The 25,859-nt window shown below is 43.2% G+C and overlaps 2 protein-coding genes across 5 annotated transcripts in view; one reads left to right on the top strand and one right to left on the bottom strand.

Moving 5' to 3' along the window:
* The window catches only part of GPR137B (G protein-coupled receptor 137B), a 50,273-nt gene extending 33,576 nt beyond the window's left edge, over positions 1–16,697 (top strand). For both annotated transcript variants that reach the window (XM_042907438.1, XM_042907437.1), the window contains 2 exons: positions 12,878–13,002; positions 14,502–16,697. In XM_042907438.1, coding sequence (XP_042763372.1) covers positions 12,878–13,002; positions 14,502–14,622 — 246 coding nt within the window. In that variant the 3' untranslated portion in view covers positions 14,623–16,697. The remainder of the gene's footprint in view (positions 1–12,877; positions 13,003–14,501) is intronic.
* Positions 16,698–21,678: 4,981 nt separating this feature from the next.
* Positions 21,679–25,859, bottom strand: part of ERO1B (endoplasmic reticulum oxidoreductase 1 beta) — a 62,036-nt gene continuing 57,855 nt past the window's right edge. For 2 of the 3 annotated variants that reach the window (XM_042909163.1, XM_042909164.1), the window contains 2 exons: positions 24,607–24,659; positions 21,679–22,010 (listed from right to left, as the gene is read on the bottom strand). In XM_042909163.1, the coding sequence (XP_042765097.1) occupies positions 21,691–22,010; positions 24,607–24,659 (373 nt within the window). In that variant the 3' untranslated portion in view covers positions 21,679–21,690. Of the gene's footprint in view, positions 22,011–24,602; positions 24,660–25,859 lie in introns of all 3 variants that reach the window. The other variant, XM_042909165.1, reaches the window with a different exon arrangement.

Genomic DNA, 25,859 nt, shown 5'->3' with positions numbered 1-25,859 from the left:
CCATTTGATGTTTGCAGAAAAGATCTGCCTCTAGTCACAAAACACGCAATCAGATTTTCTTCTCAGATTTTCAGTAGCGTGCCTCTTCTGTCCTGTCGTGTTATAAAAATTTCCCATGTCTGTCTGTGACTGTCTTTTTGCGTAACTCTTTTCGAGGCAAATTCATTCTTCAGCTAATGCTTTTAGTTGTATCTCAGGCCTTGAGCTAGTGATCAGCTGTTTTTCCTAAAGCAACAACAGTGTCATTAGTATCTTAGCCTTGCCTTGGGGCGAACCCCATCTATAAGCTTTGATTTTAGCAAAAGGGAAATAGAAAATGGGGCTCCAGTTCCTCACCCCGTGTTATGCCGGAGGCGCGGTGATACGGAAACACCGTGAGGAGTGCTGACCCCACTGTCCCAGTTTGGTCCCATTTCTGCTCAGCCAGCTTCATATAAATGTCTTTATGAGGACGGGACAGAACGTGCACGACTTCCCAGAGTGAGGAAACTCCTGGGAGTGTCGGCTTCGTGAATTATTCCAGCCACACTAACCGGCGCTGGAATTTTGAGTCGCTGATCTATGAAACCCGTGGAAAAGTAGAGTAAGTGGGTCTTGGCCAATGTGAGCCAAGCGTGGGCGGTAAAGAAAGCAGCGATACGATAACCAGCCCGCCTGAAGCACAGCCTGACCGAGGCCCCCGCAGACCAGGCAGGTGGGCAGTGTTTTTTAGGCCTCGGGATCCGTTTCCTCCCCTTGCATGATTTTTTAGGAAGCCGCCCTGCACTTCCTCTGACCTTTACTTGATTTGGGAACAGCCAGAGGCGTCTGTACGGTCAGATCCTAAACACTTTGGGGTCACCGGCGAAGAGGCAGGACCGGACGGGCAGGCAGCGGATTCTAGGCCGGGAGTCCAGCTGCATTGCTTTCTCTCCTTTCCTGAAGTTTTCTGGGCGCCTTGCTTGCCTGACTGAGGGACAGGGCGGGGTCTCTTAATCACACTCCCGTGCCCAGCGAGGCCTCACCCAGGCATCATGTGCCTTTTCGTCACTTCCCTGTGTTTCAAGGACTTCAGAACTGGGCTCCCTAAGCCCAAGGCAGCCCGAAGGAGAGAGTAGGTGTCCAAATTTAACGAGAGAAAGGCTAACGCGATAGTGTTCAAGGTACTATTTTCTTAAATGAATGCAGAATAATGTCTCAATTTGTACTCTCAGATCTCAGTGTCCAGGGAAATAGGTCACCCTTAACATACTCTGTGTAGCTGGGGTTACTTGGTTGTAGTGCCTTGAATAGCTCTGCTGTTGAGGGCATTTTCTAGAGCAGTGGTTCTTAAACTTTTCAGTCTCAGGATACTTTACACGGATTCTTTTTTTTTTTTTTTTTTTTTTTTTTTTTTTTTTTTACTGATCTGTAACTGACATATCAATATTTCAGGGGTACAGTGTAATGGTTTGATATCTGCATATATTGCAAAATGATCACTGTAAGTCCAGCTGACATCCATCACTGTGTAGTTACAGGGTTTTTTTTTTTCTTGTGATGAGAACTTTCGAGGTCCATGCTCTGAACTACGTTCAAATACGCAGTCCACTATTAGTAACTCTGGACCCCGTGCTATGCGTGACATCCCCAGGACTTACTTCATCACTGGAAGTTTGTACCTCTTGGCCCCCTTCGCCCATTTTGCCCACCCCCTATCCTCCACCTCAGGCCAGCACCCGTCTGATCTTTACATCCATGTGGGTTTTCTTGGTTTACTTTTAGAGTCCACCTAGGTGAGATCTTATGGTATTTATCATTTTCTGTCTGACTTATTTCACTTAGCATAACGCCCTCAAGGTTTATCCATGTTGTTGCAAGTGGCAAGATTTTGTTCTTTTTCTTGGTTGAGTAATACTCTGGCGCGAGTAGCTTTTCCTTAGCTTTTCATCCATTGATGAACTTTTAGGTGGTTTCCATGTCCTGGCTATTGTTAATAATGCTACAGTGAACACAAGGGTGCATGTGTCTTTTCAAGTTAATGTTTTTTATTTTCTTCAGATAAACAGGTAGAAGTGGAATTGTGGGATTGTAGGGTAGTTCAATTTTAATTTTTTGAGGAACCTCCGTACTGTTTTCCACAGCTGCACCAGTTTGCATTCCCACCAGGAGTGTACAAGGATTTCCTTTTCTTCACATCCTAGCCGATACTTGTTACTTTTTGTCTTTTTCATTGTAGCCATTCTGACAGGTGTGAGGTGGTCGCTGCACTGTGGTTTTGATTTGTTTTGATGACTAGTGAGGTTCACATCTTTTCACATGCCTGTTGGCCATCTGTAGGTCTCTGGGAAAATGCTCAGGTCCTTTGCCTGTTTTTAATTGGGTTTTTGCTATTGAGTTGTAGGAGTTCATATATTTTGGAGATTGGATATATGATTGGATATATTGGATATTTTGGATATTGGATATATGATTTGCAGAAATCTTCTCCTATTCAGTATGTTGTCTTTTCATTTTGTTTATGGTTTCCTTTGCTGTGTGGAAGGAAGCTTTTTAGTTGATGATGTCCCGCTTGTTTGGTTTTGCTTTTGTGTCATTTACTTTTGGTGCCAGATCATTGCCAGGACTGACATCAGGGAGATTACCACCTGTGTTTTCTTTTAGGAGGAGTTTTATGGTTTTGATTCTCACATTCAAGTAGTTAATCCATTTTGAGTTAATTTTTGTATTTAGTATAAGATAGTCGTCCAGTTCCATTCTTTTCCATGTGACTGTCCAGTTTTCCCAACACCATCTATTGAAAAGGCTGTTCTCTTTCCATTATGTATTCATGGTTGCTTTGTTATAAAGTGATTGACCATGTAAGCATGGGGTTCTTTCTGCGCCCTCAGTTCTGTTCCATTGATCTAGGTGTCTGGTTTTTTTTTTTTTTTAATTTTTTTTTTTAACATTTATTTATTTTTGAGACAGAGAGAGACAGAGCATGAACGGGGGAGGGTCAGAGAGAGAGGGAGACACAGAATCCGAAACAGGCTCCAGGCTCTGAGTGGTCAGCACAGAGCCCGACGCGGGGCTCGAACCCACGGACAGTGAGATCGTGACCTGAGCCAAAGTCGGACGCTTAACCGACTGAGCCACCCAGGCGTCCCTCTAGGTGTCTGTTTTTATGGCAATACCATACTGTTTTGATTACCGTATCTTTGTAATATAGTTTGAAATCAGGGAGCGTGACACAGCTTTGTACTTCTTTTTCAAGATTGCTTTGGCTCTTAAGGGTTACACCGATAAATTATTGAGCACCCCAGAGGCTCTTGTTTGGAGGTTGTGTGTGTGTGTGTGTGTGTGTGTGTGTGTGTGTGTGTGTGTAATTTAAAACCAGCGGAGCCTGGGTGGCTCAGCTGAGCATCCAACTTCAGCTTAGGTCATGATCTCATAGTTCATGAGTTCAAGCCCTGCATCGGGCTCGCTGCTCTCAGCACAGAGCCTGCTTCAGATCCTCTGTGCCCCCTCTCTCTGCCCCTCCCCCATCTCTCCTCTCTCTCTCTCTATCTCTTTCTCGGTCTCCTCTTTCTCTCAAAAATGAATAAACATTAAAAAATGCACTAAAAATAATAAACATTACCCTAATTTTTTTTATGAGAAAGAACATTATCCAAACCAAAATAGAAGAGTAGCATTGTTTTAAACTTGGGGGGGGGGGGGGGGGGCTTGACCTGCTTTTAATAGAAGACATCTGGATTCTGCTTCTGTTGTAATAGGTTGTTTTCGTTGAGTATATGAAGAAAATTCCCCTCACAGAAAGATGTGGTTGCAGTGAAGTGGAGTGTTCTAATAAGTTTGAACGTAATTGTGGATATTTTTCTTTGATACACATCAAAACTGACAAGTTGTGGTTTCTTTTTTTTTTATTTTTTATTTAAAAAAAATTTTTTTTTTTTAACATTTATTTATTTTTGAGACAGAGAGAGACAGAGCATGAACGGGGGAGGGTCAGAGAGAGGGAGACACAGAATCTGAAACAGGCTCCAGGCTCTGAGCTGTCAGCACAGAGCCTGACGCGGGGCTCGAACTCACGGGCCGTGAGATCATGACCTGAGCCGAAGTCAGCCGCTTAACCGACTGAGCCACCCAGGCGCCCCCAAGTTGTGGTTTCTTAAAAGGTACCTGCAGTGTGGACTCTAGAACCATACCAGTGAACTTTCCGGATTGTTGTACACGGACATCCATCAGTTTGTCTTGTGCTTTCAATGGATCTCTTACCCACGCATCGTTTGTAATATGCATCAGTCATCAGGAAAACACTGGCTTACTGAGTTATGCAGATCTTCTAAAATTCATTCATTAAATATCACCACTGATCTCATCAGGAAACTCTTTAAGTATTGGGATGCCCTCTAGCTCATGGTGGGGAATACAGGTTTTCCAAAGCTTTAATTTGGGCTTAAAAGCTCAAATTTGATCAGTGACAACAAATGCCATCCACACATTCTCTTTCATTTACTTTCAAGCGTCCGTCACATACCCACGTCCAAAAAAGCATGGTCTGAGTTAAGCTGCACAGAAAGAGGTAGTTAAACTCACACTGCTGTGAGTCTATTCCCAAAAACAGCTCTCTCACAGCAGAAGTGCCGTGTGCATACGTCCCATTTTGTCACATCACATAGTAAAATGACAGGTCTGAGGGGCACCTGGGTGGCTCAGTCTTTAAGCACCTGACTTTGGCTCAGGTCATGACCTCATGCTTCATGAGTTCGAGCCCCACATTGGGGGAGCACGAGCCCTGCTTTGGGAAAAAAAAAAAAAAACACGATCCCTGCTTCAGGTCAGCCCCACTTCTCTCTCTCTTTCTCCCCGCCCCCAAAATAAAAAAGGCCCAAGGGTTAAGATTTAATACAACTAATAACTTCCTCTTTGTCAAAGGCAATCTTTTTTTTTTGAGGGAGAGAAAGCGGGATGGGGGTCAGAGAGAGAGGGGGGACAGAGGATCTGAAGCTGGCTCTGAGCCGTCAGCACAGAGCCCAGTGCGGGGCTCGAACTCATGAATTGTCAGATGCCCTGAGACAAAGTCGGCTGCTCAACCGCCTGAGCCACCCAGACGCCCCGAAGACCATCTTCACTGGACCTGCTTTACCTGGCTGTGCAGTGTGGGGAAGGACGCGGTGATGGCCGGTGCAGTCGATGCCACAGCACTTTGATTCTCCATTAGTGCCAGTGTTGAGACCACGGAAAAGGCAGATTACATCTTAACACACGAGTTATGAAAACAGTCATGACCTTGCAGAAGAAGATCTCCGGGACTTCGAGTCCGTGCACCACACTCACGAGAAGCTCCCACCGACAGTAGCAGATTAGTGAGTTACAGCGACCCTTTATGCCCCCAAGGATATTTTCTCCTAATTTACCACGAGGAAGTGACTTCAGTAGGAACGATGCATGATCCTGAATACAAAAACACCCTCCCTTTTCTACACACGGACTAACTCCAACGAGCAGGTGGCGCGAGTGTCAGATTGGGCTTGGCAAAGCACCAGTGTGCCTAAAACATCCTCAGGCAGAGGACTGCAGAGTTAATGCCATTATTGCGTGCAGAGTTTGCTGGAAGTAGCTAACGGCTGGACGGTGCAGTGCGTGTGCGTGCTGAGCCCGATTCTGATCGGTGCTTTAATCCTTTACCCTCTGTAAACCAACAGTTTACAGTATGGTAAACTGTTACCATACTTAGATGAGGACACTGAGGCTCAGGGTCCACACGGCCAGTCGGAGACAGAGCCGGGACCAAATGCAGTCTGGCTCCCGAGTCCATAATGCTCATTACTGTGGGGAGCGGTGGCTCTCCTTGGCATACGGTTTGGGGCAGCTACATTGCTAATATGCATGGCTCAGTAATAATCTGATTACTGTCTGTAATTCCTGTCGTTGCTTGGAGAAAAAACAGTCTAATGTTGCTTTGGGGCGGGGGGGGGGGGTGGATTTAAAATACAACTCGTGTTTCGTTGACTTTAAAAGCACACGCTGCAGGTGGAGGCGTTTCTTTAAAACGTTATCTACCGCTTGTACCCATCGTCCAGTCGGTATAAACAAGCCTCTGCACTTGGCATCACTCAAGCCAATGTGACCGTCCTCGCAGTGTGGCTCCCTCCCGTCCCCATGGAGTCCCAAGGGCGCTCAGTGTCAGCACTGACTCTTAGGCCACGTTCCAGACCCAGGTGAGGATCTCCCGGGTAGGTTCAGGGAATCCACGTTTTCAATAAAAAGCACCCCAGGTGATTTGGATGCACTGGGAAGTTTGAGAATCTCGGTATTTTTGTTGTTGCTTAAACAGCTTTAATGGGCTAGAATCCCCATACCGTGCAGTTTCCCCATTTCGTGTCTACAGTTCCGTGGTTTTCGGTGTATTCAGATACGTACGTCCGTCACCACACTTTTGAGAACGTTTTTTATCACCTCAGAAAGAAACCTGTACCCATTAGCTATCACTGCCCATCCCCTGCCCCCAGCCCCTGAGCAACTGTTAATCTGTGTCTATTCATCTCTCTCTCGTGGACTTTCACAGGAACGGGATCATATCGCGCGGTGTTCCGTGACTGGCTTCTTTCCCTCGGCATGATGTTTTCAGGGTTCATCCGTGTTGCAGTATGTGTTAGTACTTTGTTCCTTTTTAGGGCTGAATAACATTTCATCGTATGGATAGATCACATCTTGTTTATCCAATTACCCATTGTTTCCATTTCTCAGCTTTATAAAAACATTTTTTAATGTTTATTTTTGAGAGATGAAGAGAGAGAGAGTGCAAGCAGTGCAGGGGCAGAGACAGAGTGAGACACAGATTCCAAAGCAGGCTCCAGAGTCTGAGCTGTCAGCACGGAGCCTGACGTGGGGCTCGAACTCACGAATCATGAGATCACGACCTGAGCTGAAGTCAGATGTCCAACTGAGCCACCCAGGTGCCCCTCTGTTTCTTAGCTCTCAAGAACAGTGCTTCCGTAAACATCAATGTACAAGTTTCTGTGTGAACATAGGTCTCTATTTCTCTTAAGTATATATCTAGGAATGCAATGCTAGGTCATGTGGTAACTCTATGTGGAACTTTTTAAAAATTTCAGTATGGTTAACATATAGTGTTGTATTAGTTTCAGGTGTATAATATTGGCAGGTTGACATTCCATCCGTGTCTTAGTGCCCATCAAGATAAGTGTACTTACAATTCCCTCCCCCGTTTCCCCCATCCCCCACCCATCTTCCCTGTGATAACTGTTCTCTATAGTTAAGAGTCTGTTTTTTGGTTTGTTGTTCTTTTTTTTTCCCCCCTTTGCTCATTTGTTTTGAGTGAAAATCACATGGTATTTGTCTTTCTCCGACTGGTTTATTTTGCTTAGCATAATACTATCTAGCACCATCCATGTTGTTGCAAATGGCAAGAGTTCATTCTTTTTTATGGCTGCATAATATTCCACTGTATATATACACCACATCTTCTTTATCCATTCATCTGTCAGTGGATACTTGGGCTGCTTCCATAATTTGGCTATTGTAAATAATGCTGCAGTAAACATAGGGTTGCATATATCCCTTTGAATTAGTGTTTTTGTATTCTTTTGGTAAATGCCTAGTAGTGCAATTACTGGGTCATAGGGTAGTTCTGTTTTTAATTTTTTGAGGGAACTTCCATATTGTTTTCCACAGTGACTACATCAGTTTGCATTTCCACCAACAGCGCACGAGAGTTCCTTTTCCTCCACATTCTTGCCAACACTTGTTTCTTGTGTTTTTGAGTTTAGTCATTCTGACAGGTGTGAGGTGATATCTCATTGTGGTTTTGATTTGCATTTCCCTAATGGCGAGTGATGTTGAGCATCTTTTCATGTGTGTGTTTGCCATCTGGATGTCTTCTTTGGAGAAATGTCCTTTCATGTCTTCTGCCCATTTAAAAAAAAAGTTTATTTATTTTGAGAGAGAGAATCCCAAGTAGACTGCACACTGCCAGCACAGAGCCCAACACAGGGCTCAATCTCATGAACCACGGGATCAGGACCTGAACAGAAACCAAGAGTCAGACGCTTAACCAGCTGAGCCACCCAGGCACCCCTTTAGTTGGATTGTTTGGTTTTTGGATGTTGCATTTTATAACTTCTTTAAAATTATTTTTTTAACGTTTATTAATTTTTGAGAGACAGAGCACGAGGAGGAGAGGGAGACACAGAATCCAAAGCAGGCTCCAGCTCCAAGCTGTGAGCACAGAGCCCGACGCGGGGTTTGAACTCACAAATTGCGAGATCACGACCTGAGCCCGAGTTGGTCGCCCGACCCACCTAGCCACCCGGACGCCCCTATAACTTCTTTATATAATTTAGATAGTAACCCTATCTGTTGGTTTTGTTGGTTGTTTCCTTCGCTGTGCAGAAGCGTTTTATTTTGATGTGGTCCCAATAGTTCATTTTCGCTCTGGTTTCCCTTACCTCAGGAGGCATATCTAGAAAAATGATGCTGTGGGTGAGGTCAGAGAAATTACTACCTGTGTTCTAGGATGTTTATGGTTTCAGGTCTCACATTTAGGTCTTTACTCCATCTTGAGTTTACTTTGTGTATGGTGTAAAAATGTGGCCCCGTTTTCCTAATACTATTTGTTAAAGGGACTGTCTTTTTCCTATTGTGTATTCTTGCCTTCTTTGTTGAATTTTAATTGACCATATAATTGTGGATTTATTTCTGGGTTTTCTGTTCTGTTCCATTGGCCTATGTGTCCGTTTTGTGCCATCACCACGCTGTTTGGATGCCTACAGCTTTGTAATATAACTTGTCTGGAGTTGTGATCCCTCCAGCTTTGCTTTGCTTTTTCAAGATTGCATGAACTATTTGGGGTCTTTGTGGTTCCATACAAATTTTAGGATTATTTGTTGAGTATTCTTGATGGCAGATTTTTTCCTTTGAATATATCATGCCATTCCCTTCTGGCCTGCAAAGTTTGTGTTGAAAAGGCAGCGGATGGCCTTATCGGGTTTCTCTGGCACGTAACAGTCCTTTCTTTTGCTGCTTTTAAAATCTTTTATCACTGTTTTGCCATTTTGATCACCATACGTCCTGGTGTGGACCTCCTTTGGTTGATTTTTTTGAGGGATCTGTACGCCTCCTGGATGTGGGTGTCTGTTTCCTTCCTCACATTACAGAGGTTTCAGTTATTATTTCTTCAACTACATTTCCTGCTCCCTTTTCTCTTTCTTCTTTTTCTGGGATCCCTGTCATGCAGTGTTATGATGCTTGATGGAGTCACTGAGCTTCAAAGTCTGTTCTCATTTTGCACAATTTGTTTTTTCTTCTCACCTGCTCAGATTGGTTACTTTCCAACACTCTGCCCTCCAGGTGACTGATGCGTTCCTCTGCTTCCTCTAGCCTTTGTTTTTTTTTTCTTTTTTTTAATGTTGTGAGCATGAGTCGGGGAGGGGCAGAGAAAGAATCCCAAGCAGGCCCGGTGCTCAGAGCAGAGCCTGATGTAGGGCTCAGTCCCACAACTGTGAGATCACGACCTGAGCTGAAATCAAGCATTGGATGCTCAACTGAGCCACCCAGGTGCCTCAGGCTGGCTACTTATTAAATCTAATGTATTTTTAGATGATCTTATCTCTGATTGATTCTATTTTATCTCGGTGTTAAGGGTCTCACTGATGTTTCCCACTCTTTTCTCAAGTCCAGTGAGCAGCTTTAAGATCACTAAAGTTTCTATGAGGCATATGACTTATATTGATTTTGCTTAGGTGTTTTGCTGAGGTTTTGTCCTGTTCTTTCATTTGGGACATGTTCCTATCTCCTCATTTTGTCTACTTCTGTTTTTTTTTTTTTAATTTTCATTTTTTTTAATATTTATTTTTGAGAGAGAGCGAGAGCACGAGCAGAGGGAGAGGGAGACAGAACCCGAAGCGGGCTCCAGGTTCCGAGCTGTCAGCACCGGACGAACTGTGAGATCATGACCTGAGCCAAAGTTGGGTGCTTAATTGACTGAGCCACCCAGGCACCCCTGATTCTGTTAGAAAAGTCAGTTACTTTTCCTGCCCTTGAAAGTAGTAGTGGGCTGTGTACTTTTAAGAAGGTGGAACTGGCCCTTTTACAGAGGGGATGTCCCTCCACCGCCAAGCCCCGCCAGCCTGGATAGCTCTGCAAAGTGCACAAGTGGAACGTGCGTTGCCCGTGCAGTTTCGCGTGCGGGTCCTCTTCCACAGGGGACACGCAGCCTTGCGGAGACAGGCTGGCCAGGGCCGCTCTGCAGTGTGTACAGAGGGCAGGGCGTGCAGCTTCCATGAGGTGCAAGCATGCCCCGTGGGGGGTGACCCACCACTGCTGCCAGGACCCAGGCCCTGCGAAAACACACAGTAGGGACACTCGGCTTTGGCAACGTTTGTGACTGTCTTCCGGAGGAGGGGACCCGCGGCACCAGGGCTGAGGCAGGCCGTGGGTGCTGGCACGGTGCTGGCTCCCCCAGGTGGCTATGTTTACTGGTGGGGGTGGGGGTGGGATAGGGAGGCTGTGTCTGCAGCCCCTTTGCTCCTGGAGGCGTCTCCCAGTGAAATCTGGCCCTCGGGTACGGGCCCTAAGGTTAGTGACCAACTCTGGCTCCCGTGAGCCCCAGGCATCTCTCAAACCGCAGCTTCCTGCTGTTTGGTGTGCTGTCTCGTTAAGAGTGGGGCACGGTTTCCCTCTGTCCCTCCTGCCTCTTCCGGAACTGAGCCTGGTGAGTTACAAAGTTCCAGGCTTTCAGTGCAGCCGGTTGTAAGAACGCAGGAAATTCGGCCCTTCTGGCTTCCAGAGCCACATGTTACGGGGATTCACTTCCCCATGCAGGCTCCGGGGGTGTGAGGAACCCTTTCTCTGCCCACAGGTCCTGGCCACCTGTAGATGGCATCGCCCGTTAGCTCCCGAGCAGGATTCTGCTCTCCCTACGGTCTTTGACGTGACTCCTTCTCAGCGTTTACTTGTGGAGTTTGCTGTGTCAGTGTTTGAACTGTTTTCTGGGTTATTTACACCGATGTGTCATCTGCTTGTATCTGTGGGGTGAGGTGAGCTCAGGCCCCTCCGACTCTGCCGTCGTCCTGGAAGTTGGCGCCGCACGTTTTCTAAAAGACCTGCCAGACTCTTTTCCACAGTAGGTGCCCCATTTCACATTCACACCCGTCGCGTGTGAACCTTCTGGCTCCTCCACCTCTTCCCCAGCGCTTGTTATTTGATTTTTTGATTCTCGATACCCTGGCTGGCTAGTACCTCGCTGTGTCTTTTGATTTGCATTTCCCTGATCACTGACAATGTTCAGCATCTTTTCACATGCTCATTGGGCATTTGTACATCGTCCTTGGAGAAATGTCTATTCAAATCCTTTGCTTCCCTTGCTTTTATAAAATAAGGAATCTTTAATGTTTATTTTTGAGAGAGAGAGAGTGTGAGTGGGGGAGGGGCAGAGAGAGAGACAGAGACACAATCCGAAGCAGGCTCCAGGCTCTGAGCTGTCAGCACAGAGCCCGACACGGGGCTCGAACTCACGGACCGCGAGATCATGACCTGAGCTGAAGTCGGACGCTTAACCGACAGCCACCCAGGTGCCCTGATCCTTTGCCCATTTTTAAATGGAGTTATTATTGAGTTGTAAGAGTTCTTTGTGTATTTTACATACAAGTCCCTTGTCATATAAGGGATTTTGCAAATATTTGCTCCCATTTTTGGGCTGTTTCTTCACTTTTTTGATGGTATCTTTTGAAGTTTTTAATTTTTTTTTTTCAACATTTTTTATTTATTTTTGGGACAGAGAGAGACAGAGCATGAACGGGGGAGGGGCAGAGAGAGAGGGCGACACAGAATCGGAAACAGGCTCCAGGCTCCGAGCCATCAGCCCAGAGCAGGACGCGGGGCTCGAACTCACGGACCGCAAGATCGTGACCTGGCTGAAGTCGGACGCCCAACCGACTGCGCCACCCAGGCGCCCCTGAAGTTTTTAATTTTAATCATGTTTTTTTCTTTTGTTGCTCATGCTTTTGGTACCATTTCTGAGAATCCTTTGCCAAATTTCCTGGGTCACAAAGATCCGTGCCTTTATTTTTCTTCTCAACAATTTACAGGTTTTACTCTTACATTTAGGCCCTTGATCCGTTTTGAGTTACTTTTTGTATCTGTGTGAGGTTAGGGATCCAAATTCATTCTTCTGCAAAGACATTCTTGAACTGCTACAAATTGATAAATTTTCAGGCATCCCACCTTGTGTAAGTTGTTTCCTGTATTTGCTAGATTAGTCTTAGAAAAGGAGGCATTTCCATATAGATACCATCATATAGCAACCTTGTTTCAGACTCTTGTTTAACTCTAAAACAGACCAGTAGTGATACGCACAAGGATGTCAAACAAATTCTGTATTTTATGCCAGCTTTGGTTTGCCATATGATGCAGTTCTGATCTTCTGCTTAATGAAACTAGTCATTTGAAATCTTTTGAAAGGTGAGCTCAGCATGGGGAAACAGGATGAAAGGATTATAGAAGCAGGATATGGAAACTGGATACAAAACCTTCTCAAAATTATTTCATCATTATCTTTTCACTATTTTAACTTGTGGTAAATGCCCACATGTTTATAGAGGTTTGTAGCTAATTCGGGACTATGGAGTTTGGCTACTTTGGGCCGTGCCTGGTGTTTCAGTAAGGGATTGAAACAGTAATTCATTGTTGCAAGCAGAACTCTGAAAGAAGATTTTGTCCATACTGAGAAAAGAAAAAGTTAACACCTCTTAAATATAAAAGCAACTAAAATGAACACTGTAGTTGAACAGGTACATCCTCTACTCAGATGGGCACAGAATCTTCAATTTCCAACAAGAAAGAATCTTCCTCGTCTTTGTCTAGAGGAAGGCATAGTGTCTCAAAGTAACTGAACAATTAACTGTCTTTCTAGACGAACCCTGGGATGGTCCCCAGCCACGGATTCAGCCCCAGATCTTACTTCTTTGACAACCCTCGAAGATACGATAGTGATGATGACCTTGCCTGGAACATCGCCCCTCAGGGACTTCAGGGAAGGTGAGACCCCAGTTCAAGGTAGAGAGGCATGGTTAGTAGGCTGAGGACTGCACTGGTGAAATTGATTCAACCCAAGAGAAAACGCCCATGTAAAATAGCCCTGGAGCTGGAGGCTGTGCGGCAAAGAGGAAACGGAGGGAGGAGAAGCCCCTGACTAGCCGACTAAGTGCAGCCTGAGAGGCCCGCCCCCAGGATTATGCTTCCTTACTCTGCGGCAGACAGGAGGGGCGGGAGCTACTGGGAGCTACTGGGGTTCCCTTCCCCCTTTTCAGCCTGTGATGCTTAGCCACTCCCCAGGGCCCAGTGATCATCGTGTCCCCTCTTGCGGCCTGTGAACCTGGGACTTCAGGGCCAGCAGCAGGGAGAGAAGCAAAAAGGGCTGAGCTGGTGCTTACCGAGCGCCTCTCTGCTGGGGCTTGTGGTCCCAGGACCCCGTTCGCTTGCTGTGAAAGGGAGGCTTCAGGCCTCTTTTCTTGGAAGTGTGTTTCTTGGAAGTGAAAGATTATTATTATTATTTTTTTTTTTTGCAATCCTTTGTACATTTAAAGGGTGATCATTAACATTTTAACATAAATTATCCTCCCCCCTGCCAACTCCACCCTCAGGATGGAATGATAGAAGATAAGCTAGCTTTTTTACTCCTTATTACGAACAATAAATGTCCTTGGAAAACGTGAGAGGCGCCCTTGTGTTAGGGACACAGAACTGAGGAAAAGCTTGGGGGACACATGGTTTGCTCACTAGATGAGGGAGCAGCGAACCAGACAGAATCCAAGATGGTGCTTGGGGAAAGCACAGCAATCCACAGACCACAGCAGCAGATGTGCGGAACACAGAAATCTGGAGGGGAGCCAATAACCAAGGACTTCCCGAGGTCAAAAGTTGTTCTCACCCTCCTCCCTAGAATGTTCTCTCATCCCTTTCCCCCACCACATTTCCCTCTCGCTGTGTGTGTCCCTCCCTGTCCTGCTGGAGCTGCCTTGGCCTCTCACCTGCCAGAGGCAGCCTAGAGCTGAGAGGGTCCTCGCTCCCCTGTGGAAGATGATCCCTTTTCTATTACATGGAAGGTGAGAAGAAGAATATAAAAAGTACACTGTTGAGGGCTTACTAGACGCTGAGATACTGTTCTAAGCACTTTACAGGTATTAACTCACAGAAGCCCAACAGGGCAGTTAGTGATTCTACGAGTGTTCGACACATGACAAAAATCAGTGCGAAGTTACCTGTCCAGAGCGGTCAGACACAGTTTGCTGGTGGAATATTTTGTTATACATGGTGATTGGCTTACGGTTCTAATACGATGCTTCTGGGCTGCACAGCGTTCAGTAGGTTTTTGCGGGTGAACTTCTGGCCACTGCACATGGACTTCAAGAAGCTACTTTAAAAAACTGGGCTTGTCTACACTTTATCCACAAAACCCCCAGTTCTGTCCATCTAAAATAGGTCATCAGGAGGAAGTACAGCGTTCCAAGTCACCAATATGTCTTTTTCTTTTTAAGTTTTGCTCCAGACTACTATGACTGGGGACAGCAAACAAACAGCTTCCTGGCACAGGTGGGAACTTTCCAACCAGACTCCATGTTGGATCCTGACAAGCCAAGCCAGGGGCAGCATCAGTAAAAAATTTTATGGAAGATTCCTCAAGTGAGAGGCTTCAGAGAGACTAACTTAATGACAGCTGAATTTTTAATAAGGCACTTTTCCTTAAGAAATAGGACTTGATTTTTATTTGTTACAGGTTTCTAATGGCTCCATAGGACTAAGCAATAATTTAGATTGATAAAAACCTTATTTTAGTACTAAAAAGTGAGCCTGGCCACCTATTTCAGTGGGTATAATTTAAACTTTAAAAAAATTCTGTACTTTTATAAAGATGTATTTTATATAACTTAATGCTAAAATATATACTAGGATTTTTTGAGAATGTTATTGCAATATATGTTTGTAGTTTGCACAGACTTTTATGCATAATTCACTTTAAAAGCATACAGTACATGGTCTGATGGTTGTTTAAGGCTTTTGGACTAAAGTGTTCTTTAGGTCCTCACCTCTTCGGGTCATGCAGATCCGAAGCTTCTGAATCAACTCGAAATACAGTTGACATCTCGGAAAGCCGGTTGCAACTCCAGTGTTAAAAGTTATGATGTAGGAGAATGTCCAGGACTTGTACCAGGTAATTGGCCCCTTCCTCTGAGTTCTTTAAGGTCCAGGCAGTTGTTCCCTCAACTAATCTCCTAAATTTTGCCAAAAAGGTGGTATCAACAGGGCACTAATGCATACGCTTCCGTGATGAGTCGGTGTGTTAAAAACCGAGTGGACTCACACTATTAAACGTGCTCTGCTCTATGTGGAAACTTTGCCTGGTTTTTCAGCCCGGTGAAATCTGATAAGCGGTACCTGAGGGCCTCTGCAGGACAGCGCCATTCCCAAAGCACCGATGGTTCCTTACCTTCAAGGAACAAAGGAGAGGTTCTCGCAAGGGGATGAGTCATAAATGCCCTTGATCCAGAAGACTCAACAGGTTTCCTGTAATTTCCCACCGTATCTCCGTATCTCGAGTAATGCCCTTTATTTTTAAATAGCGCTGCGAGCAGCCTATTAGAAACTGCAACTTTAAAAAGGGCAGTTTTCTGTAGCAGGATTCCTGCCTCTTAGCCACGCAAAAGGGTGTGTTCCAGACGATTGCTTAGAAGTCCTCTTCCGTTTAAATGAGACCCCTGTCCTCAAATACTGGTTCCCCAGCCACAGGTGCTACTCTGAAACCTCCAAGATCTTCTAGAAGTAAAACCGCCTCTAATGCAAAACCGTGCTGCATGGCTCTGTCAGTTGAATGCTCTGATCTTCTGTAAATCGGAAAGAAGGTACTAGAGGAAGTGCTGTTACCAGAAAGTATCTGCTCTGCCTACGAAATCTTACATCTCGGGACAGGAGGAGGAGATGAAGAGAAAGTTATATTAATAAGCTCTGCCTTCAGGATGAAACCCATTTCAAAATGTCTTTTTTTTTTTTGTGGTCTTCAGAAATAACTTATCTCTGGGCACTGATTTCATTCACAGAGATCAAGTCTACTTTCTCTTGATAGTATTTAAAATTGCCATCTCGAGTCATAAATGGTTTGTGATTGGGTTATGTCATTTGTACAGAACACGTTTATCCTGCAGAATCCCACATAACAGCATTCTTGCCTTTTAGTATATGGAAGAATTGGGGTCACACATCATTGAAAATAGTTACTGTCAGGGAAAATTGTACACTGAAGCAAAATTTGCACTGATTACTTGGGTTGCCTATTATATTGTAAGTTGTCATTCTAAATAACTTTAAGAACACCTGACTTGTCATACTGTCTTTGTTACTAATACTTAGGAAAATTTAAAGGCAGCCCCGGCATATGCTTAAAACTTTAGATCATGCTTTCAGAAAGTACTTAAGATCATTCAAGGGTAGGTATATTTTTTTAATATAATAATAAATCACTAAAATCATCCAATTATTCTACTCCTGCTGTATCAACACATTATTCTATCACTACTGGCAGGAAAATTAAATACCCAGCATTAACCGATAAAAGCCAAAATTCTATTTTTATGATAAAGCTATTTGAACTATTTTTTTTTACTGGAAAAGATAAAAATGTTCTAAGAGCCTATATTTCTCTTCCCCTTTCTAAAAAGTATTGCTAAAGCACAAGTATTGTAAACACATCTAGAATGTAAAAAATAGGATTGTATCAAACTCTCTCCTAGTAAATGACCACGTGTACCCTGTGAAATGTTACAGGTATGGTATGAAAAGGGAAATGAAAATTTCCTTTAGAATAGGTACACTAACAAAGCTACTACTGCTTACGTGAAATATGAAAGGCTGGGGCGCCTGGGTGGCTCAGTCGGTTAAGCGGCCGACTTCGGCTCAGGTCATGATCTCGCGGTCCGTGAGTTCAAGCCCTGCGTCGGGCTCTGTGCTGACAGCTCAGAGCCTGGAGCCTGTTTCAGATTCTGTGTATCCCTCTCTCTCTGACCCTCCCCTGTTCATGCTCTGTCTCTATCTCAACAATAAATATTTAAAAAATTTAAAAAAAAAAGAAATATGAAAGGCTAAGAGAAGACAAGGAGTAGGGATTACTGGTTGTAAAATATCCACGTGTCCTCCTGTTTTAAGGCAACATGATGAAATTTAAACCCTGGTCGTTTAAAAGTTAAAAATGGGGAAGAGGCAGAGTCACTGAAAATTGTGGACTAAGTCTGATTCTGCTCTAAAAGGCTAAGTATTTCTGTGCACCTGCTGGAGATCTTGCAGAATGGGTGTGCACCCCTGCAGGTAACAGTCTACAGGTGCCAGCTGAGTCGTGTGGATACCTTTCATCGGCTCTTTTTTTCTTTCTACGATTAACCTGTTTAATTGAGCCAGTGATTGTGATACACGGAGCTGGGACTGTAAGAAGTTTTGACGGTTGCACTCTACACATCAATCATATTTAGTTATGCCAGTTCTCTCTTGAATGTATCAGGCACGTTGTTAAAACTGGGCTTGTTTAGCTGCGTAAATCAGGGACACCTGCAAGTGCGTCCCCAGATACCCTTTTACCAAAATCCAACAGAACTGCTCTTTGTTGGCCTTGAACACTTAATTCCTATTAAGAGGAAAGGAATAAGCATTAGTAAATCCTAGAGCACGAAAAGTGCTTGGAGGAAAAGGTTCTCATTTATATTTACTCATAGTAGATATTACTAGAATATTGCTTTTATTTTTTTAGAACATTGCTTTTATTTTTTCAATAAAGGTAAATTTACATTAGAATTAAATGGGTTTAAGTATTTGAACCTTTTTTGAAGGTTTCCAACTGAAGAAACTTTGTTTAAAAAATACCTTTTCACTTTAGAGGATGTATAATAAAACCTAGACAAGTGTCAGGTCCATCAAAGACCTAACTCCTAGGCCTTTCCATTTTTTGTCCCAGGTTAGTGAGAATTTCACTAATTAAAAAAGTTTCTAACTGTGCACAATGCTATTTTAAGGCTTCTCATGGTCCAGAGAGAGGAGCTGTTGGAAAGGATCAGGCTAAAATAATGGAATTCTCATCAGAAACCGTAAAGTGATTCAAGTGAGGAAACATTGAAGGAACGAAGGGAGTGGAACCCGGTCAGTGTCTATAGGGTGCTTATTATGTGCTGGACACTGGGATTATTGGGTGTTTGCCAGTCTGTGGGTCCAGGGTGTAAACTCAGCAGCGCCCTTCCGTTAACTCTCCTCTCGGCCCTTAGCAGGAGTATATGCAAAGGCCTTGTGCCAGTGGGTCAGAATACCTGGAAGCAGCTAAAGATGTCCCCGTACCCCCAACCTAGATATCACTGTGGATTCCCTGTGCCGGTCACACAGCTCCTCGGGGCCTGGGCCTTCACGGAGGGTCCCTCCGTGTGGAGTTCTGAGGTGGACCGCCCCGATCATCAATTAGGGGATCCGAGTCCCCGGCTCCAAATCACCAGCTCCTGATGGAATCCACCTGGTTCCTCCAAAGCTGGATTTTCATCTTTTCTCTGACCTGTGGCTGAAACCTCTCCTCTCTCTGCCCAGAAACTGATGATACTTCATTCCAGCATAGCCTCCAAATCTGTCTTCCCTTTTGCAACGTTAAGGCTCAGAACATTAAGCCTCTTTATCTCCAGAACAGGTTTTCTGCCTCTGAACTTCAGCGTGGCCAAAACTGGAGAGCAGATGCCTGCTTCCTCAAGCTAGATTTGTGACTTCCCTCTAAATCCCTCCCTTTCTCTGAACCTCAGTTTCCCGCGAATCTTGCTAACCGACAACAGCCCCTCCAGTCCCTTGGCGGTCCCCACATGGTGCTCCTTGAATTCGGGCATTAATTGAGATATAAAACGGTATGTTTAGGAAGAACAAATGTTTTGTCAGAGCCATTCAGTTTGTGTTACCGAGTACCCGTGGCCTGCTGTCCCCTTACTGAAGTTTGCAGACCCAACCCCTACGCAGTGGAGAACACTTTCCCATTCGGAGGCATATTCTGTGAAGGAAATCCGTATGGAAAAGTTAAATAATTTATCCGAGTGCTGCCTGAAGAATGTGGACTCTGCTGTGAGCGAGGGGTGTTACTGTGTGATTTTAATCCATCTGTGACAACTTGATGGCATCGTCAGAGAGACACGAAGATGTGTTCACACTGAGGGCATCTTCTCTGCGAGACAGGTTTCTATGTTAGCTATTCCTGGGTGTGTCCTCGCTAGAAGCTAGGGATAGCCTAGTTAGGTTACGTAATTCATAAGCTACATGATGGCTGGGGTATTTGTCCCGACACCCACAACAGTGAATGAACAGTCCAATCCTGTTCTTGTGGTAGACGGTGTCTTTTTTAAGGGTAACTTCTTTGATTTGCACTTGTGTCTGCTATGTATTGATTTGACAAGTATAATATTCCTATAACGGCCTATCCCTGTTTTCTGAGGAGTCTGACAGATATGTAGCTTTCAGGTAAAGAATTCATAATGGAATAAAAAAGGAAATAAGGATTTTACGTAAAGATAGCCTCTAGGAATCATTTGAGAACTCAAGGAATCATTTGAGAACTCCATCTTAAAACAGGAGCATGGAGATGAAAATAGGTCTACACAGGCACCGCCTGCCCAGTCGTGGCCCTCACCTGTCTGGGCACTGGCAGGTGAAACACTGAAATAATGAACACAACAGGCAGTAAAAAGTAGATTCTTATCCGGTAAAGAATAAAAAGAGTAGGGACACATTAGGTGCTTAAAAGGGCAACTCTCCAGAGAAAACACCGAATAGGGCCAAGTTCTAGCATGGTCTGTATGTTCAAGAATGTTTTTAAAACTCATAATGGAATAAAGCAAAGCTAAAGAAAACTTTTTTTTTTTTTTAAAGGGGAGGTTGGGGAGAAGAGGGGACCACCACACCAGATATTTAAACACAGACCCTGAGCAATTAAAATAACCGTGGTACTGGTACCTGAGTCAACAGGCCGATGCAGCAGAGAACCCAGATACAGACCTAAATGCATGTAGGGTGTTAGATACAATAAATGTAGCATCTCAGACTGGTGAGGACAAGATGAACTGTCCAGTAATGACACTGGAACAACTGAGTAATCAGGCAGGAAGAAATTGGGTCGAATCCATAACTTACACCCCATGCCAGGACATACTCCAAAGGAATCAAATTCCGATCTAAAAAAAGCCATGAAAGTTCTAAAAGAAAAGGTAGGTGAATCACTGCTCTGAAAGTAAGAAGGTATTCCTAACTCTGACTCAAAGTCCAGAAACCACTGAGAAACTGATAAATTAGACTGCATTAAAAAAAATTGCATGGCAAAGCTATCCTAAATAAGCCAAGTCACAAGACAGACACCAAATAGAAAAAAAAAAAAAAAAATACAAAGGATTAATATCTGTAACAAAGCACTCGCAGAAACAGAAGATCAACGGTGTAGTACAAAAATGGGTAAAAGATATGAACACAGAAGGAAAGATGTACAAACAACATGGATTTTAAACATGTTAAAAGGAGTCAGTCTCACTGGTAATAAGAAAAATCAAAACTAAAACACACTGATACACAATTTTGTATCTATCAGAACAGCAAACATCAAACCCACATCCATGTAGGTAAGGTGGCGGGTAAGCAGGTAGATCGGTCAATTCGGTAAAATTGCCTCCGTGGAGGGAAACGGTCTATCTTTCAAAATTATAAATGTATATGGCCTGTGACCCAACAATTCCATTTTGCGGAATTTATTCTACAAGTACATATTTACATATGTGTGGAATGACACATGCCCATTAGTAGGGCGTTGGTTCATTAAACGACTGTCCATTCACACTATGGAATATCGAGCAGTTAGTAAAAAAAAAAAAAAAAAAAAGTGTATTTAATGAGTGAAGTAACTAGTGATACGGGAAGACTACCAAGAAAAACGAAGTGAATAAAAGCAGATGGTATGTACAGGATGCTACTCCTGGGTAAAAATGAGAGGCAAAATGAAGACTTTACATTTGTATTTGCTTGCGTAAAGCCCGAGTGTGGATGGAAACCTAAGAGACCAAGGGCAGAGGCTGTGGTGAGGGGTGAAGGGTGGCGGAGGTCCGCAGTATGGGAGGTTGGCCAAGGACAGAAAGAAGACATTCCACTGTATGGCCTTTCCTATTTTTTGGTTTTTCAACCATGCGAATGTATTACTTATCTGGAAAATTAAATAAAGAATATTCGAAAAGCCTTGTGACTCAAAACAAGTCCAAAAATACTCAAAGTCCCCAATTTTTAGTTGAGTATTATAAGCCAACTTCTGTGATAACACAGATACACTACATTCCGAGCAAGGGACATAGAGTCAGACTTGCTGGTTTAAGCTTTAGTCCCACAACCTACAATTTGTGACTACGGACAAGTTAGTCATCCACTCTTCTGCGTTCTCTCCTAAAACGGATTAGTAACCGGACCTACGTGCTGCTCCTGCCGCAGCGACCAGGAGCCCGAGGAAACCCTGCACGCTGGAGGCCGGTGGCTGCCATTCCGAGAAACCAGCTCTGACTGCTTCCGTCCTCTCTCAGTTCTCCACTAACTATAATCAAATCCTCAGCTCATCACAGGAAACATTTCAAAGGCGGGGCGGGGATGAAGGGGGGGGGGGGGGGGAAGGGAACAAGAAAAGAAAGATCGCAGAAACATTTACTTTAATTCACATTTTCTACAGTCTGGTGGGTACCACAACACATTATTAGAACGGTGTTCAAAATCAAAGCTGCACCTGTTCAGATCTGAAGCTAGAACGCACACCCACCTGCGGGCATGTCTGTGTCTGTGACGTTTCACCAAATCATTTCCGCGATCCCACGGAAGCAGTCTGCGTGCTGTCGTGGACAGCCAGGGGTTCTGCGGGCACTTCAGGCTGCAAACTGCCGAGCGCTGGACTGTCGGCTGTCCCCCAACTTCCAGCTGAAGGTGATGCTGACGTAGATGGAAACAGCTGTCCTTTCTCACAGTGGCACCTAGGTCAAGTCCAAAAACATGGCAGTGTTTCGTATACACACAGAGCTGACAAGTATTGAGTAATTCACAACGTTATCGTGTCAGCACGTTTGACTTAAATTTCAAAGCTGAAAACTTAGTATTCTGTCTGATCCTCTTGATAATCTAAGAATCAACACAGGAGAAGCATTCAAATTTTATCAGTTTTAATATATAATATTTCTAACTTACATAGATGCCACTTAAGGGGGAAAAAAAATAAACCCATGCTGTTGAAGGAAGGAATTATTTTCCTTTTCTTCATTTTCATTACTTCATCAGCCGGTACAATCATTTCTGTCAGTTATAGTATCAAGTGCTGGATTTTTAAATCAGGTGACGAGAGGAAGACAAAATGCGGGAGGAGATACCAGCCACGTGTTTTCACGACACACTCAGTGCTCTAGTGTCCCTGCACAAGGGGGTCTGTGACTTAGAAAAACACATTATATCACAAAGATCATACAGTATCACCGGGCGCACAAAACAGAGGTTCCTACACATACATTTAGGAGATACACACATACGTGAAAATGTAGGCTGCCCCCCCCCCCCCCCATCCAATTTGCGGTAAAATAAAGTTACATAAATTTCAGCTTAAGAATACTTCACTTGTTTATTTTCTTGGTAGTGAAAACATCCATTAAAACCCTGAAAAGAACTGAATCCTAACCTTTTAATTTCCTAGAACTCACTCTAATATACAATTTTTCCTAAGCTTCAAGCAAATCACATAAAGAAAAAAAGCAATAAATGGAAATGACCAAGGATTTTCTCCAGTCAACAGAATTTAAATAACAGTTTTATCTTTAACGGAGGGAACAGTAAAGTAACACTACCAAACGATTTTTTAAACTTACAGTAATAGACAAAGTGCAAAACTTTCACATTTTCTTAAACTCTGAATGAACACTAAGAATAATTCTTACTAATTTACCAATAAGATTACTTACTCACTTTTTACCTTAAGGTCCCCCTCTCCCACTGCACAATACTTACATTCCTAAGAATGAAAAGAAAAAGTAGAGAAGGCTCTCCAGTCAAGCGGGTCTGTTTTATTCGACTTAACAAACAAACAAGTCACCACCATCAACAACAAAAAACCCCTGGGTCTATAAAGGTTAGAAATTGGGTAAGAAAATAATTAACTAGTGAGACCTTACTCCCCTTCAGCCATATCCCTCCAAGGGATGACCGAGTATTTTTCAAAGAGGGGTGAGCCAATGAAGCACAATTTAAAACACTCCACTAAATCATCAATGAACACATTTCAGACTCTGGCAGGTGAGATGTGGGTTTAAGAGCACTTCATAAAAGACTGAAGGAGAAATGTCCCCGCATTACTTCTACACAGATGCCTCCTTCCAAATTAATCTATCTCTAACAGCTTTAAAAAGAGTATTTTAAATATTAAGGATATCTAAACTCCAGCTTGAGAAAATAAGCTGAGGACTTGAGAGTCACTTGTTGGTACAAGTCCCACAAGGTACCATTTATATACAAGGGACTGAAAGGAAAAGAGAGGCAGGGACGGGGAGCATCACGGAGGCTTGAACTCCTCTACCTGCTTGAATGACCTACCGAAGATATTCAGGTTGACAGGGGATTGCATAGATTGTATTCTAAAATGAAATAAAAATAAAATTCCTTTAAAAATGCTTAATTTAAAAGAGTAAATTTTGTGCATATAATGTTTGAAGGCGGCGTTACAGATCCATATAATCCCATTCACATTTTATCAAGGCAAAACTTAAATATTTACGCAATTTTTTTGTTTTCTCAAAGTGAACAAAAATTCTGTAATTCGAGTACGGACAGAGAAATACAGAGTCAAAGGAAATGGGTATATAGGATAGGCTCTAGGTGAAGACCTGCCCACGGCACACTTGGGGGGTCCGGCCGGGCAGCCGGCACAGGGGATGGTGCTTTTTCACCTCTACTGAAGCAGGGCCTTTAGACCAAAACAGCCACAACGACAGCAACTAAAAATCTTACATAAACACCAGGGAAACTGAAGTTGAGGTCCTGGGGATGGGGATTCTTACACTGAAAGTACCATTCATCACACCGACACCTCCATGTTACAGAGGGTGACACCCGGAATGAGGCAAAGCTAATCCAAACACGTTTCAAAGATCACTGATAAATTTTTATCACGGATATCAGCTCTAAGCAACATTTGTTCTCTAGCTCTCTTCTTCCAGAACAGACTGCTAACAGTGTTATCAGGATGGTCATATAAGTTGGACAACTGGAAATCAAGGATAATAGAGTAAGAACAAAACCAGTTCTAAACAGAACAGCAGAATATTCAAGTGGAAACATGAAATTAAACACAGAATTAGTATAATTTACATGTTTTAAAAGCATATACTTCATTTATAAATATCTCTAATTGACAATCTATTAAGAATCATAAATATTCAAGTGAACATTTGAATTTTCTCTTTAAGAGTTCAGAATTCTTTCTTCAAGTCTTTGAAGATTAGTCTCCTTCTGCTGAATGTCCAAGACTAACAGGCTTCACACAGTCACATTATGTCTCTAATTAGACATATAAAAGCCTTTATTACCTACTGTGTTGTAGTAAGACTTTAAAATTCTGTAACTCTCTTATACTTGTAGAAAGCCTAGAAAAGAAAAAAAAAACATATTAGGACAGTTAATATGTGCACATATTTCAAATTATTGATACTGTGATATGAGCTATAATTTGAAAGCAAAATCCAAAATAAAAGAAGGTAAGTAACACTGAACAATGGAAGTTCCATTTTTAAATGAGCACGCTGTAATTAACAATTAAAGACTGACAAAACAAACAGGTATGGTTCCTCAGTCTTGGCTTAGAAGGAGAAAAGGGAGCTATGTCACTTACTAACAACAGATTCTAGACTAATGATGGGAACCGTGATATGAATAACTTATTACAATAAAGAATCTCAAATCATTTACAGTTGGTCATATAAATTCATTGTGCACCTTCCTCTCCAAATATTCAGTCCTTCCCTGTCGCTCCCCAAACACACTATAGGTGACCCTTGAGCACAGGTTTGAACTGCAAGGGGCCACTTGCACAAAGATTTTTTTCAATAAATACAGTACTGTAAATGTATTTTCTCTTATGATTTGCTTAATAACCTTTCTTCTCTCCAGCTTACTTTATTCTAAGACTACAGTACATAATACATATAATGTATGAAATAGGTGTTATTAGACTGCTTATGCTATTTGTAAGGTTTTACTGATCAACAGTAGACTATTAATAGTTACAATTTGGGGGAATCCAAAGTTATACGTGGATTTTTTACCACATGGGGAGACTATTAGCCCCACGAGGTAAAGATGGTTTATTTATCTCATGGTGAATACCTGTGCCCTATGCCCATCAATATTGAAGGTGTTCAATAAGTAATTACTGAATCAGTTAATGAATGCATGCATGCTTCTGGGTCCAGGCCCAAAAATTCTGGAATGGGAATCACAAAAAATAATTCTATAAGCTCAGTTACCCTATGTACAATTTAGGGCTGACAGAATAAAGTCTAATGTTTTTCTTTCTAGAACATAAGATGATGTAGTATGCAGTATTAAATGTCTTTCTTTCCTCTAAGTACTTAATATGTTTTCTTATATCAAAAGCTTAGGATATGCCAGGCAATGTCCTGAGCACATCACACACATACTCTGAGTCATCAGGAAAAAATTCTACAAGGTAGATAAAATTAACCTTGATGTCCTATTTGAGGAAAACTGAGGCTCAAATAAATCAGTACTTTTTCAGGGTCACCCAACTAATAGATGGGTTCCAACCTATCCATCATATCCCATGA

The sequence above is a fragment of the Panthera leo genome, chromosome D2, assembly GCF_018350215.1.
Source record: "Panthera leo isolate Ple1 chromosome D2, P.leo_Ple1_pat1.1, whole genome shotgun sequence".
Taxonomy (NCBI): Eukaryota; Metazoa; Chordata; class Mammalia; order Carnivora; family Felidae; genus Panthera; species Panthera leo.
This window is presented reverse-complemented; position numbering and strand designations above follow the sequence as displayed.